The following is a 16,114-nucleotide window of genomic DNA, read 5'->3' on the forward strand; positions in this document are numbered from 1 at the left end:
GAGATCCCAACCCTCTGACACCCCTATATCCAAGGACTCTCGGATGTTTGGTCAAAAGTGAGATCCCAACCCTCTGACACCCCTATATCCAAGGAGTCTGAGATGACTGAAGTGTCACCTCAGCCCCTGGCCTGGACTCCACCTCCGGAAAAGTCAAAGCTGACCACTCCCCAGGGAGGGTCAGGATCACTCCCACAGGCTATTTAGGCTGCCGCCCAAAAAAGGAACAAGTGGTCTTTGGGTTTTGCATTTATTAAGCGTGAGCGTTTTTTATTTGGTCTGATTGGAATTATTTGCATCTGTGGAGAGGCTCGTCCTAAGATTATTCCTAACATTTACTATAGCTTTGTAAATAGTGTTACTACTTTTCCCACATTACAGATAAAATGCTTAGTGAATTTAAATGATCATCAAAGGAGAAAAAAATAAATGTATCCAAGCAATGTCTTTGTGATAGTTTAAACGTAACTAGTTCCCATAAGCTCATAGGGAGTGGCATTATTTATTAAGTGTGGCCTTGTTGGAGAAAGTTGTCTCACCGTGAGGGTGGGCTTTGAGATTACCTATGCTTAAGCTACACCTAATTCAGTTCATTTGCTGTTGCATTCAGATCAAGATGTAGCTCCTTCTCCACTTTCAGCTCCTTCTCCAGCACCATGTCTGCCTGCGTGCCACCATGTTCCACCATGATGATAATTGATTAAACCTCTGTAACTACAAGCTACCTAATTAAATGTTTTTTTTTATGAGAGTTGCCAAGGTCATAGCATTTTTTCACAGCAATAGAAACCCTAATAGGGAAAGTAGGACTCAAATTCACTAGGTTTTTTGTTGTTGTTTTTTTTTTATTTTAATTTATTATAATAATGTTTTTATTTTATTTTATCCCTTTCTGTTGCAGGATCCAAGCTACAATACTAGTTGTACATCTAGTTGTCAAATGTATTGTTGTCTGATGTGACCAGCATTTTTTCTTTTCACCCAAGGAGCCCTTCTCCACAAAATTCATCCAAGGGAAAAAAATTATACAGAGGATTTCTCCTTCTAGTCCTGGCTGGTCTTCTGGGCCTTGCAATGGAAATCAGGCTGGCCTTAAACTCACAGAGATCCTCCTGCCTTTGCTTCCTGAGTGCTGGGATTAAAGGCACCTGCCCTGGCACCTGATTTTTTGTTTATTTGTTTTGCTTTGTGTTTTAGGCGGGGTTTCCCCGTGGCTATGACTGACCTTGAACTCACAGCTGACCTCGAACAGACTGAGTTGGCACGAAAGTCGAAGGCCTCCAGTTCCTCACTTATTCATTTTTTTGTCTTTAATAGACTTCAGGAATAACAAGTAGTAGAAATCAATAGAAAAATGTTTCCCTAATCTGAGTTTATGTGAATTTTAAATTTGTTTTGAGTGACATTACACTATAAATAATTTAAAGTGAAGAAAAATTGAAAAAATACCAAAGAAATGATAAGAACAGCCTCCTCCTTCAAGGTCATCTTCAGCCACAAATTAGTTCAGAGCTAGCTGGGCAACATGAGACATCCATCTCAAAAACTATACTTACATAAAACCAGAAAAAAAAATAAGCCTTATCAATATTTATCCATAAATCAACATTAGCATCTCACCATTCTTGAGTTAAAAAGTATGTAATCTATAATGTGGATAATAATTCAGGAAGTTCTTCACTTTATTGCTTTTTGGTATACTGGGATTTATTCCAGTGTATATGAGCTACATAGATTTACACATTATGCTAGCTAGTTTTACATCAACTTGACATAAGCTAGAGTCATCTGAAATGAAGAAACTTAACTGAAAAAATGCCTCCATAAGATCAGACTATAAGACATTTCCTTAATTAATGATTGATGGGAGAGGGCCCAGCCCATTGTGGGTGGTGCCATCCCTGGCCCTGGGCTGGTGGTCCTGGTTTTATCAGAAAGCAGGTTGAGGAAGCCATTAAAGCAAGCCAGTAAGCAGCACCCCTCCGGGGGCTCTGCATCAGCCACCGCTTTAGGTTCCTACCCTGTTTGAGTTTTTGCACAGGCTTCCTTCACTGAAGGACTATGATATACATGTGGAAGTATAAGCCAAATAAAAACAGCCTTTTCCTTCCCAAGTTGCTTTTGGTGATGTTGTTTTGTATAAGGATTTTTTTTTTCTCTTCTGCCACCAGTCCCAAATAACAACACAGAGACTTATTAATTATGAAGTAACTACACCTTAGCTTAGGCTTGTCCCATTAGCTCTTTTTTTTTTTTTTTTTTTTTTTTTTGTTTTTCAAGACAGGGTTTCTCTGTGGCTTTGGTGCCTGTCCCGGAACTAGCTCTGTAGACCAGGCTGGTCTCGAACTCCCAGAGATCTTCCTGCCTCTGCCTCCCAAGTGCGGGGATTAAAGGCGTGCACCACCACCACCACCTGGCCCCCAGTAGCTCTTATAACTTAAATTAACTCATTTATATTAATCTATGTCTTGTCTCATGGTTTCTTACCTTTCTTTCATCTTGCACCTACTATTTCCTCTTGGTCTGCTGGTGGTTCTGCCCTTCTTCCTAGAGTCCTCTCTGTCCCTGAAGGAAGACAGAAAGAATTTCAAGAAAGAAGTCACAAGTTGGAGAGAACAACGTAATCGTGAATGAAAAAGAGGGTGACCAAGCTGGCACCCCACTTCTAGCATGGCTTCTCGGGAAGTCAGCTCATTAAAGTTATAGGAGTGGCATGCTTGAAATAGATTTGGAAACACTTGCAGTTTGTCATTTGATCCAAAATGATGTCTGTGCTAGCCAGGGAGACTATGGGGAGGCAAGTTGAGTTCTTCGCCTTTAGTACAAATTTATAGAGGCATCAACATTTCAGTAGTCAAGAGAATCTTTTTGCTTGTTTCTTTGGTTTTTGTTTTTGAAGACAGAGTTTCTCTGTATAGATAGCCCTCTCTGTCCTGGAACTCTCTCTCTCTGTAGACCATGATGTTTCGAAAGTTTAAGTCTCAGGGCAGAAGAAATGGTTAGGAGCACTTGCTGCTCTTGCAGAGGACCTGGGTGACTCTCAACTGTTCATAACACTCTTTCAAAACTCATCATATGTACACTTAAGCATGAAGACAAAATTTTTCAACGTTTTTAGAAATCTGAGCAGTATATTTAAAGATTTTTTTTAGCCTATTTGGATTTTTGTTTTTATTTTGTTGTATGCTTGGGAGGCAGCACTTGACTGTTTTGGAAGAAGGTACTAGAGATTGAATCCAGAACCCCACAATGCTAGGAAATTTCTCTACCACTGAGCTATGACCACAGCCCAAACCTGTTAATATAAAAAAATTCTGGTTGACATTAGGAAAGATGGAAAATTAGTAGCTGGATTTCAACAAAACCCTTTGTATCGCTGGAGAATGGAGCAGATAAAAATGAGTATTGTATTAGCAAGAGTAGTTGAAAATGCATTTCTTCCATTAGAATCAAAATCTTTGTGGGTTACCTTTTTCAGCTTATGACAGCTATTAAAGCCAACTACAGAAATAACCTGAACACTGAATCAGATATTTTAATAAGCGTTTCATAAAGAATTAAAGCTTTTAAAACTAATGAAATCTAGTCAGTCACAGTGAGTTCACTAAATATTTTCACTGGGGTTAATGGATTTTTTTATACCATTACTATTTAAAAACTCATTTATTTTAAATGTTTGTTTTTGCTATATTTTTTACATTTTATAGATGTCTTACAATTCCATAAATAGCAGAATTCTAATAACGCTTATATAATATATGGAGAGCTTTCCGGAGGGGTACAATAGAAACAGTTTGAAGAGCCACGAACACAGGTAAGAGAGCTGGCACTGTGGGTGTCGGGAATAGGGCAGGATGGAATTAGCCCAGCAGGCTGTAAAATCACGAGTTTGCTGGAAGTCTCCATGAAGGACGCCTCGCTGGGTCTTCATAATGGAACGAGTGGGATTAAGAAAAAAATGACTAATTGCAAGATTTGTTTAGTGTAACAGCCGGTATTTACCGTTAGAAGAGATTAAAATTCTCCAAAAAAAAAAAAAAACCCAAAAAACAAACAAACAAAACCAACCATGTTCAAAAGAACAGTACAGGTTGAAGCCCATTTCACCTCTGCTCCTAGAGGCTCCCACAGACTTGACGCTGTAGCATGTTAATAGCTAGTTACCCAAAAGTGTGCAGAGGGGGAGCACCTTTAGGTGTAATGATTTGTCTTTAAGGGACTTGGGGGGGGGGGGAGTGCTAGCGGATGGGCACCGAGGTCCCTAAGGAGAATAGGGCTGGAGGAGCTGAGTGACTGGGGGCCAAGAAAACAGTCCTGAGGACTGAGGCCAGAAAGGTGACTTCTCTCCGAGGCGCGTAGTCTATCAGGAAAAGGCCAAAGGTACCTGAAGAGGGGCTGCAGCACCCGCGCTTGGAAAGAGGAAGAGTCGCACTGTAGGGTCGGAAAGGGGACTCTGAACTGGTACGTGTCCATGACTCTGGGGCTTGGTCCCTCCATCCGCCAACAGAGGGAGTCGGAAGATGGAAGAACCGGACTCCCGGTTGTGACAAAGCGTTTGCACCAGCCCTCAACCAGCGTTGTGTACCCTAGGGTCGAGAAAGAGGTCAGAAGATTCCGAGCTTGCGACGGGCACCCGCGTACAGCAGGCGCCAGGCGCCCGGCCTCGCGCCCACCGCGCCGAATTCTCGCGAGAACGGCAGCCGCCATTTTTCCATTGATTGCCGCGGGCCGGGGGAGGGGCGGCGGCGGCGGCGGCGGCGCCCTGGGTCGGTGTCTGCGCGCTGGCGTCTAAGGCCTGAGCCGAGGCCTCCGCGGTTGCGGGAGCTTAGGCGGTTGGGAGGATGACTGCCGCTGCCCTTCTCTCCTGAGACACCGAGCCGCCGCCACCTCCACCCGTCCCCCGCAGGCAGGGCGGAGACGAGCGGTCGGAGTCTGAGCGATGGTGCCCGGCGAGGAGAACCAACTGGTCCCGAAGGAGGTGAGGGGCCGGCGGGCCGGGTTAGGCCCGAAGCCTGCGGACCGCTCGGAGGCGCGCAGGCCCGGGGCGGGAGGCTAGCAGGGACGAGCGCCGTGCGGCCGGCTGGACGGTGGGCGCGGCGGGCAGTTGGAGACCGCGGGCTCCCGGGGGCCATGTAACTGGGGGAGACCCCAGGCTGCGAGGGACGAAGGCATCGGAGACTGGACCGGAGGAGTCCCGTCCCGCTCCGGGCGGGGGTTGGGGAGAGAGAGTGGCCTTCTTTGAAGTCCACACTTCACACGTCGAGCCGAGAGAGTTAGGGATCATTTCAAAGAAAACATTCTGGAACAGTTGCCCGTGGGCAGGACGGAGTGACCGTGCTGTTTCTGGGGTTTGAGAGTGTATAGCTTACAGGGCTTGTGAAATCTACACCCAAGTTGAGATCTGGGGGACGGCCGACTTAACTGTTACAGAGTTTTGTTTTGTTTTTTTTTCCAACTCCTGTTACTTCGTTGTACTATTGGCCTGCCTAAATGGGGCCTACCCAGGATTGTTGAAAAAGTAGGGAAGTGAGACTTGAATGGGAAGGTAGTAGATAGCCGAGTTAATTTTACCATCTGGAGAGGTGAAATTTTGTTTTATTTGAGTTTTTGGTTGTTCGCTGGTGTTTCCAGTTTGGGTGACTTAAATTCTTAAAAGCGAGTGACATGAGACTACCCGGACTTCTTGGCTTCCCTTGAACAGTAAGTAGTAGAAGATTAAAGATGGAATTCTGCACTGGCCAGTGGATTTCGACATATTAATAGTCTGGTTGACTTTATAAATATCCCCAGCACTTTGAAACATGTATTTTTAACTGCTGATCGTCAGGCTTAATGCTTTGGATTTTTATGTCTCATATACCTTAAATAGATGCCAAGTGTTAAGCTGAATTAGCACGGTAGGCTCTTTATATTCCATGCATGATCATTTCAGATTCCTAAATGTTTAGGGCTTTTTTTTTATATTGTAGCAACTCATTGCTACACCGACAACCTCTGGCACAACGCAGAAGTGACTTTATTAGGGTTTTGTACCTATCCAGTTAAATCCCCCGCTTTCATCAGATGGACAATAAGTTGATTCCTAGGATTTTGTTTTGCTCTTTGCCGTGTAAGTGTTGGTGAATTGGAACTCACTGTATAGGCAAGGCTAGCCTGGAACTCAGATATTCGCCTGCCTCTGCTTCCCTAGTGCAAGGATTAAAAATACGTACCCCTGCGATCCGTACGTTCGTTGTTCAAGGCTGAGTTAGGTGTCCGTATTTATCTGTGAGGCATCACTAATTCTCTTTAGAACAGATAAACATGAATTAGAGGTCTTGCCTCTGGAACAGTTTCAACAACTAAGGGGTGGGAGGTGAGGGAAACTGGAGTCCAGTCAGTGGTTTTGTACTTTGTACTATATCAAGGAAGGAAGTAGTAGGTTTTAAGAGAAAGGTAACCTTCATTTTGTTTGATGCTGGTTTCCATTCTAAGAGATAAAATTAATTCTTAGTTTCTAGCTTCTAGAAAACAGAGCATAGGTGGAACCCTGCATAAGATTACAGTAGTAATTGGATTTGTGTAAGTCTTGATAGAGATATACACATACCCTGATTCGCAGGAACTTATCTGTTGTCTTTTTTTTTTTTTTTTTTTGGGTTTTTCGAGACAGGGTTTCTCTGTGGCTTTGGAGCCTGTCCTGGAACTAGCTCTGTAGACCAGGCTGGTCTCGAACTCACAGAGATCCGCCTGCCTCTGCCTCCCGAGTGCTGGGATTAAAGGCGTACGCCACCATCGCCCGGCTTATCTGTTGTCTTAAAAACTGCTTTTGCAATGCTTGTTTTCTTTCTTGGAAGTCTAACATCTCCCTTATCTGATGAGCCTAACTTTTTTTTTTCTTCTGGATTTTATGTTCTATTTCCTGTTCCTTGGTTTTCACTAGTTTACCCATGGTTCCTGCTTCCTGAGATCATGCACAGTACTGCTCTTAAGATGCAAACTTTTGCTTTTAGTCAGTGTAAACTTTTGTTTTTAGCTATTAAGATAGTGTTTTCTTATTTGACGTCCCTACTCATTTTCCTTCCAAGAGGTTATTTCTACTTCCATATTTGCTTCTGAATTACCAGGACTGTGTTCCAAAAGGGAGCCAGTATTCTCTTAACCAAATACATGGACTTTCTCCCTTCCTCTTTCTTGAGTTTTTTGTAATGCTAGATACTTTAAACAAAACAAACATCCTGTCTGCCCGCTATAACCCAAAGCCTGTTTCTCCTATTCATGCTTTTAACAGTCAGTTTTATTTTCTTTGTTACTCAAATAGTTGAATCATACAGTAGTAAATCTGAGAGAAAATTGTGGTAATCAGCTAGTAATTTAAACTTCATTTTTCACAGGGGTGAGAAGTATAGCTATCAGGTTGAAAGTGACTTCAAGCAAGGCCTCAGTGGCAGGTAGAAGACTAGAGCTTGGGTGTCCTGTCATTTCTTGCTTGTCCTCTTAAGTTTACTCCTGGTTACCTTGTGGCAGTAAGAGTAGTTTCTAATTCTTCAGGTACTTGTATTTGGTGAGATGAATTGCAGAATTGAAGGCGTTTCTGCATCTATTCCAGTGGGCTATATTTAACAATCCTAGAAAAATTTATTTTGCTTCAGAGAGGCTCTGACCCTTATAGATATGGCTTTTGATTTTGTGTATGAATTCATACAGTTGTTAAGTGAATTAAGATTATTTTGGTTCCTGAAACTCAGGGACAAATGTCCCTTATAGAACTACTGGAGACAGCATCTTAATGTACAGAGATTAACAAACTGTAGCCCAGCTCCATCCTGCTTTTGTTAATCAGTGATTTTTGAATTGTTGAATTAAAAAAAAATCAAAAGAATAGTTTTCTGTGATACATGGACATGGTTGACATGGGGATTTCATTATCAGGACACAGCCTCCAGAAACGGCAGCAGTGTTGAGTGGTTGCTGTATATATAGATTGTGTGCAGCTTGATATTCAAGGCTCAGTACACTTGCTTCTGGCCACAGCCTGCCTTTTCCAAGCTTATCATCTTTCTTCCCATGGAACAAGTTTTTAATATAGACAAACAGGCTTCTCTCAAGTTTGTTTTATACTTCTGTTTGTGCTGTCCCTCTCTCCTACTGACTTCACCTGTTCAAAACCTCTGTAGTCACTCCATAAGCCGTCTCCTTTAGTTTGAAAAGTCTCGAGCATTTTTATCATAGGAATTTCTCCTTAGTAGGCTTCTGCGTATGAGTGGAGATCACTTAACAGTTCATAAAGAGTGCTTTGGATGTCTATTGTGGCCCTGCATTTTATGTTGTTCAGTGGCATTCCTTGACAGCAGAAGTGGCATGTTTCTCCCTTTTGTTTTTATATATTACAAGTCTAGGGGAGGGTTTCTGCTGTAGTATTGACTAGTAAATATTCACTTGTATGCCTATAAGGATGTAAGGAGACTTCAAATTCTAACGGGCTATCCTCCACTTGGAGGTATTCCACAGCATAATTGGCAAGCTGATTCCAAATCCATGACTTATCCCCATAAATCTTTTTTCTTTCTTATTAGGAGAGCTCTATTATTTTAAGTTTTTGTATTGAGAGAAATCTAGATCTTTAGTGTCATCTTTTGATAGTGAGCACTGGTCAGCGTTTCCATGGCTGAAGATGAAGGAGGGGGACAGCAGAGCTCACTGTTTCTATCTGGAGTCTATCTATGTTCCTTGGTTCTTCCCATGCTTCTTGCCTGTTCATTTGGACAGGATCCAAATGGGGTACTCCTAAATAGTACCCCAAAAAGAGCAAACGGAGAGGGTGGTGTTCACTGAGGAGATCATCCCTCTTTTACTCTACTTATGTTTTTAATTGTGGACTATTGATTTTGGTATTGAGATTGCTTGCTTTAGTATGTCCAGTTTTAGTTATTGCTTGGGGGTGGTTTCATGCTGTTTCCTTCAAAAGGTTTGGGACATAGCATGTATGAGTACTCTGCCATGTAGGAGAAAGTTAGGATAGACACCGCGTATCATAGATTAGAAACAGTAAGGTAAGGTACATATTTATTAATGTTTTAATGGTTTTTGTTTTTTGAGACAGGGTCTCTCTATGTAGTCCTGGGTTGCCTGGAGCTTACTATGAAGACCAGGCGGGCCTTGAACTCACAGACCTCCTCCTGCCTCTGAATGCTGGGACTAAAGGTGTGCACAGTACACCTTGCACTACTAAAGTTTTAAAATGGATACTTTTAGCACAGAGCCTATAAATGTAGGAAAGAAGTAAAAAATATGTGTAAATGTAAATTGCATGTTTTGTTTACGCGTAAATGTCAAGTGTGTGTGTGTGTGTGTGTGTGTGTGTGTGTGTGTGTGTGTGTTTGTTTTTTGTGCTGTCACTACTTCTTACATTTGGAACTGTTTTTGGCATCTAATGATGATGGTAATAACCAGCATTTATTGAGATACCAGATACTGTCACAGGTGCTTTTTGTTTATTAACTCATTTGAGGACAGCAGCTTCACAGCTGTAAAGGAGAGATCTCTAATGACTATTGATTTCCCTGTTGTCTTTCTTGTAGATTAAATCTTTTCATCACTATCTACTAAAGACCTTATTAAATGAGTAATCTTTTAATTTTAATCTCTCTTGTTTAAACTACTTGAAATTGGGCTGGAGAGATGGCTCAGGGGTTAAGAGGACTGGCTGTTCTTCCACAGGTCGTGAGTTCAATTCCCAGCAACCACATGGTGGGTCACAACCATCTGTAATGAGATCTGGCGTCCTCTTCTGGTGTGTCAGCATACATGGAGGCAGAATGTTGTATACATAATAAATAAATATTTTTAAAAAAAGATAAACTACTTGGAATTGTTGTGGTGCTGTATTCATTTTTTATTTATTTTAAGCAGGGTTTCTGGAATCCCTGACTGTCCTGGAACTCACTCTATAGACCAGGTTGGCGTCAAACTCACAGAGACCTTTCTGCCTCTGCCTTCTAAATGATTGCTGGGGTTAAAGAGGTGCACCACCACCACCACCAAGTTATTTTGTTCATTCTTACAAAACATTGATTTTTGCCTGTGAGAGGCTTCTCAGATAATACCCACCAGTGTCTTAAATGGAAGTATTGATAGAGAGAGGTCTGGCACTTCCTGGTATTATCATTTAATGAAGTGAAAGGAGATGGAATGCAGACTATGTGTGAGTCCAATTCTGTTGAGAAAACAGTGGACATCTAGGTTCTAAGCAGTGCCATAGCGGGAGGCTATACTTCGGCATTGGTGGTTGGCATTTTTCTATGTCTAAATGCTTGTGTTGTCTGACTGTAGCTTTGCATGCTTGTCATTTTTAGGTAGATATTGATGTCAGACTGATCATTATTACTTTTATATCACTGTGGGTTTTTTCTTCTGCCTTCCTGCTGTATTTGAGTATTGTCTTGAGTGAGCACAGTCACTTGTATGACTTCAGCTTTTGATGGTGAAGGAAGCTCATCTAGAGTCTCTACTTAGAGTTCATCTATTTATTTCCTTTAGCTAAAACATGGTTTTATTTCCCCCTTTTCCTTTGTCTCGGATAGAACTCTTGACTTAGACATTCTAAAGTGTCTCTTGTTCCTTTACCATTTTGCAGCTCTGCAACTGCAATTATTTTATCTCTCAAATGTTCTTCTGGGTAGTTGCTCTGCTTCCAGGATGGCTAGCTCATCTTCAGTATACCTTACTAGGGTTACTTTGTTAAACAGATGAGAGTTTGCCTTAGGTGCTTTAAATACTTACTTAGTACCTCTGATGGCAAATACTTACCTCCGTATTTTAAACTAGGATTTTAGTAGTGTTCGTAGAAACTTCTTAGTTGTAGAGCCCTCCTTTGCTTCCCAAGTGTTGACTTTAAAAGGCAACCAGGTTGAGTTCATAATTTTCAAATTTTTCTTATTTTTCTCTATTACTAGTTTAGCCAAGTGGTCCTTAATAGGTGGTAGGGGATGTGTTTAACAGTATTGGGAGCCGGGCGATGGTGGCGCACGCCTTTAATCCCAGCACTCGGGAGGCAGAGGCAGGCGGATCTCTGAGTTCGAGACCAGCCTGGTCTACAGAGCTAGTTCCAGGACAGGCTCCAAAGCCACAGAGAAACCCTGTCTCGAAAACAAACAAACAAACAAACAAACAAAAAAAAACAGTATTGGGATGTACAGATATGAGCAGGTTTCTATCTAGACCTGCCAGAGGTCTCTCTAGGGCCAGGACAGCCTCCTTAACAAAGAACTTTAAGTCTGACATGGTAGCACACTCCTTTAATCCCAGCACTCTGGGAGGCAGAGTCAGGTGGATTTTTGTGAATTTGAGGTCAGCTTGGTCTATGTAAAGGGTTCTAGGACAGCCAGGGCTACATGAAGAGATCCTGTCATAAGAAAGAAAGGAAGGGGGACTGGAGAGATGGCTCAGTGGTTAAGAGCACTGACTGCTCTTCCAGAGGACCCAAGTTCAACTCCCAACACCCACCTGGCAGCTTGCAACTGTCTGTAACTCTACTTCCGGGGGATCTGACACCCTCACGTAGACAAATATGTACATAAAATAAAAATAATTTTTTTTTTTTTTTGGTTTTTCGAGACAGGGTTTCTCTTTGGTTTTGGAGCCTGTCCTGGAACTAGCTCTGTAGACCAAGCTGGTCTCGAACTCACAGAGATCTGCCTGCCTCTGCCTCCAGAGTGCTGGGATTAAAGGTGTGCGCCATCACCGCCCGGCAATAAAAATAAATTTTAAAAAGGAAGGAAAGAAAGGAGAAAGAGAAAGAAAGACAGACCGACCTGTAGCTGTGTCAGTAGGACCACTGTTGAGAAGCCCTATATTGTAAAACCTCTCTAGTGTAAATGTTTGCTCTTATGTTCAAACCTACCATATTTTTGTTTTGCCGTTGTAAGAAACTGCTATGGCCTTCTTACCTGCTCCAGCTGAACCTGTTTATGCTGCAGCTTTTCTGAGCTGGAGGCTACCTTGATTTACATACACAGCAAATTCAAGGTTGGTTTTGACCAAGGTGAGACCCTTTCTCAAAAACAAACAAAAACCCTAAACTTTAGTAGAAGAAAGTTTTTCTATGAAAAGAGAAAAGAAAAAATAGAAAACAAATGAGAACAGCCCACAGCCAAAGCAAATTAATGGACCTAAGCCTACATAGTTAGAACTCAAGAGAGAACAGAAAAAAATGAAGGGAATCACAGAAATTAAAGTTACTTAAGCAAAGTTTCTGGAACAGTGAGATAAATTACAAAGTAAGCAGGACTGCCCAGAACTTAGCACTGCAGATAAAATAGACGTACACTAGGGAGTGTAATGTAGACTGTTTGGAATTCCAAGGACTCTCCAGGTATTGGGGAGGGGGACAAGAGCGATGTGGGGTGCTTCAAAGTAGAAGAAGCTCTTGTGTTCAACAACATCACAAGAGTAGAGGAATGCCTTCAAAATTTCAAAAAAAAAGTTTTTTTCTGGTTATCTCTCTTTGGAAATGCTGGTTCTTTTCTACATATTTATTTTCCTCTGAATTTATTTCTGTTTGCTTGTGTTGCATTTTGTCTTTCATGTAGGTGCTTTTCTTCAAAGATCTTCGGGGGGGGCTCTATGTTAACTTAAGAAGGGTCCTTAAGGCAGGATAGAAATACTGCCAGCTAGTGTTTGTGTTTTCCCTGTATGGTGACATGTCTGGACAATTTCCTAACAAAGTCCCAATAGCTTAGTCTGTTTGGACTGCTGTAGCAAAGTATAATAAGCTAAGTAGTTTTTATTTATTTTTTATTTTATTTTATTTATTTATTTATTTAGGTTTTTTTCGAGACAGGGTTTCTCTGTGGCTTTGGAGCCTGTCCTGGCACTAGCTCTGTAGACCAGGCTGGTCTTGAACTCACAGAGATCCACCTGCCTCTGCCTCCCGAGTGCTGGGATTAAATAACAGAAATTTGCTTCTCAGAGTTCTGGGGGCAAGGAAGTCCATAATAAAGGTTTTCCTTATTCAAAACCAGCACCTCTTCCTGTGTCTCATAGTGGAAGAGAGTGAGGCAGGTCTCTGGGACATCTTTTATAGAGACATTTTCTCTGTGCCCATGTGAGTTAAAAAACTCCCAAAGGTCTCACCTCCAAACATAATCATATTGAAGATTAGGGCTCAGTGTATGTATTCGTGGTATGTGAGGGTGTTGGTGGAGAAACCTTTAGACCATAGCATCTAGGAACACATCAGTTTCTTATTCTTTTTGATTTTTAGAGACAGGGTTTCTCAGTAGCACCACCTGGCCACATCAGTTTGTTTTTTGTTTTTTGTATTTTACAGTGTTAGGTGATTTGCACAGAAAACTCTTTTGCACCACACCCCTTCACCAAGATTCTTAAAGATACTTCCTGACCTACCTGACTCATGATTTTCTATTGGTATAATGTAGAAGGGGTGGAAAGTAATTCTTCTGTCTCAACCCAATTGTGTTTTCCAACTCTGAAGTCCTAGCATCATATCTTTTAGAAATTGAAATTGTGAAATAAAGTTGTTACTGGTGTTCATCTTTTGTCCTCAGACAGGACAGAATTCTAGTTCAAATTACCAAGGGCCAAATACCTTGGGCAAATTACTTAAACTCCTCTAAGGACAAGAGTAATGACCTGCTGATGTGGGAGAGAGTTGCTCAATAGAGTATCATGCAGTTATTACCTCTGTTATCACCTCCATCCTTACTCCCACATACCAGCATCCTGTGCTGTTCATTGTGCAATAAATGTTTGGTGATTAGATTTAAAAGTAGAGTTCTGATTACAACTCATCAAGTTTAAATATCTTTATATCCATACTGCTAATTTTACATAATTTTTAGATTTGATAGATTCTCTTCTGTGATCACTTAAGATCTATTTTTGTTGCTTCATTTGAGAGCTGGAATGTGTAACAAGAGTACAGATACTAAAAATTAAAGAAAAGGTTTATTAAGCTATGAAATCCTGATATATGGTCCGATATATTTAAGTAGTTGTTAAAATAATTTACTTGATTAGCTGGTGCCTTAGTAACTTCTTTATTGCCATGACAAAACACTATGTCAAAACCAATTTGTAAAAGAAGACATTTAATTTGGGGCTCAGGGTTCAAGAGGGTAAGAGTCCATATCTATCATGGTGGGAAGCTTGGTAGCTGGAGCAGTAGCTAAGAGCTTATATCTGATCCACAAGCAAGAAGCAGAGAGAACTAACTAGGAATGGATGGGTTTTTGAAACCTCAAAGCCCACCCCCAGTGGCATACCTCCAACAAAGCCACACCTCCTAATCTTTCTCAAACAGTTCTAACAACTGGAGACCAGGTATTCAGGCACATGAGTCTGTGGGGGGCGTTCTCATTTAGACCACACATAGGTTACTTGCTCTTGTAAGGATTTGGTGGACTGTCATTGCTAATCACAGTCCATGTTGAGAACTTCATGGTGATGCTCATCTTCTTTAACTCTGGGATAGAATTATTGACATGGATAGAAGACACTGTCTCTTATCAGTTGTGTTATGTTTTAGATTTAGACCTATAGCCTTTCAGGGAACTGTGCCTTTACTATTACATGTAGTGTTTATTATTGAGAAAATTAAATAAGGGCCATTAGGTGGTATAACTTTTAAAAAAAGGCTAAGTGATATAATTAAGAAAAGATTTTAAGAGAAATCTTTTAAAGACAATGAATCTGATACCTTGGTAAGATGATAGGTTTACCTTTAGGGAAACCATGAGTCGCCCAGCTTCCATTGCTGAAACAATATACCTGGCATAAACAAAAGGAGGACTTTTTGGCTTACAGTTTCAATCCATGGTTGTCAATCCCCATTGCTGTAATCCTGTGGAGAGGAAGTGAGGAGAAGAACCATTAACTTCATGACCACTGATGAGTAGAGATTGAGCAAGTAACCAAGGGACTAGATGAAGATATATTCTTCTAGAGCAGCAGTTCTCAATCTGGGGGTTGCAACCCCTTTGGGTGTCGAATGACCCTTTCACAGGGGTTGCCTAAGGCCATCACAAAACACAGATGTTTACAATTCATAACAGTAGCAAAATTATAATTATGAAGTAGCAATGAAAATAATTTTATGGCTGGGGTCATCACACGAGAAAGAACTGTATTAAAGGGTTGTAGCATTGGGAAGGTTGAGAACCACTGTTCGGGAGTGTGCCTCCAAGATGGCATGCTGGAATACACCTATAATTACAGAACTTGGGAGGTAGTAGTGGGAGGATCACAAATTCATGGTCATCCTTAGCTATGTAGAGTTTGCAGACACCCTGGGTTTTATGAGAGCCTGTAGCATGAATTCTAATTGTTCTTAATAATAAAAGCTCGTAGTCAACTATGGGGTGAAAGCTGAAGGATCAGAGAAGCAGTGGCCAGCCACTGGAGTTCTTACCTTTACACCATTGCTCAGATCAAAGAGGCGATCCTGTCTTCTGACTGCCTAGACTGCTTGTTCAGACTGCAACCTCAGACTGACTGCCGCTCAGTCTGCCTTCACAGACTGAATGCAGTACCTCATATTCCTCTCTGTCCAACCAAATCACTCCTGTTTCCACTTCCTTGGGATTAAAAGGTGTGATCCCAAGTGCTGAGATCACCTTTGTATGAGCTCTGTTTCTCTTTGAGACTGGATCAGCCAAGTGTTTCCCAGGGTGGCCTTGAACTCACAGGGATTTGTTTGCCTTCAGGCCTCTCTGAGAGTCTTGGGATTAAAGGTGTGTGCCTCCACTACCTGGACTCTAGTGACTTAACTCTGATCTTCAGGCAAGCTTTATTTATTAAAATACAAACAAAAATCACCACAAGAAACAATGTTTTAAAACACACAAAAATGCCTCCCATGTTCCAAGAAGTCTCACCTCCTGGTTTCTGCTAATTGGCAGTATTAAAAATCTATCCATAGATGAGCCAGTTGATGGTGGAGAGTCCCCAGGCTCCAGTCATCTTACCAGGGCTGCCTTTAACCCAAGAACGTTCAGGGTTCAGATCCAGAATGTAACAATCATGTTTATGATTTAAGAGAAATTTTTAGTATAACCAAAAAATTGTAGTTTTACTTATAAATTCCTTTGTCTCGGGTGATACTTATTTAATGATA

General features: G+C 41.5%; 1 protein-coding gene across 3 annotated transcripts in view; it reads left to right on the forward strand.

Annotated features, from left to right (window-relative positions):
- The first annotated feature begins 4,756 nt into the window (after positions 1-4,756).
- The window catches only part of Usp47 (ubiquitin specific peptidase 47), a 100,422-nt gene continuing 89,064 nt past the window's right edge, over positions 4,757-16,114 (forward strand). The window contains exon 1 of one of the 3 annotated variants that reach the window (XM_026781724.1): positions 4,757-4,978. In XM_026781724.1, the coding sequence (XP_026637525.1) occupies positions 4,940-4,978 (39 nt within the window). In that variant the 5' untranslated portion in view covers positions 4,757-4,939. The remainder of the gene's footprint in view (positions 4,979-16,114) is intronic. The other 2 variants (XM_005351004.3, XM_013347677.2) reach the window with 2 other exon arrangements.

This window comes from Microtus ochrogaster, chromosome 8 (assembly GCF_000317375.1).
Source record: "Microtus ochrogaster isolate Prairie Vole_2 chromosome 8, MicOch1.0, whole genome shotgun sequence".
Classification (NCBI taxonomy): Eukaryota; Metazoa; Chordata; class Mammalia; order Rodentia; family Cricetidae; genus Microtus; species Microtus ochrogaster.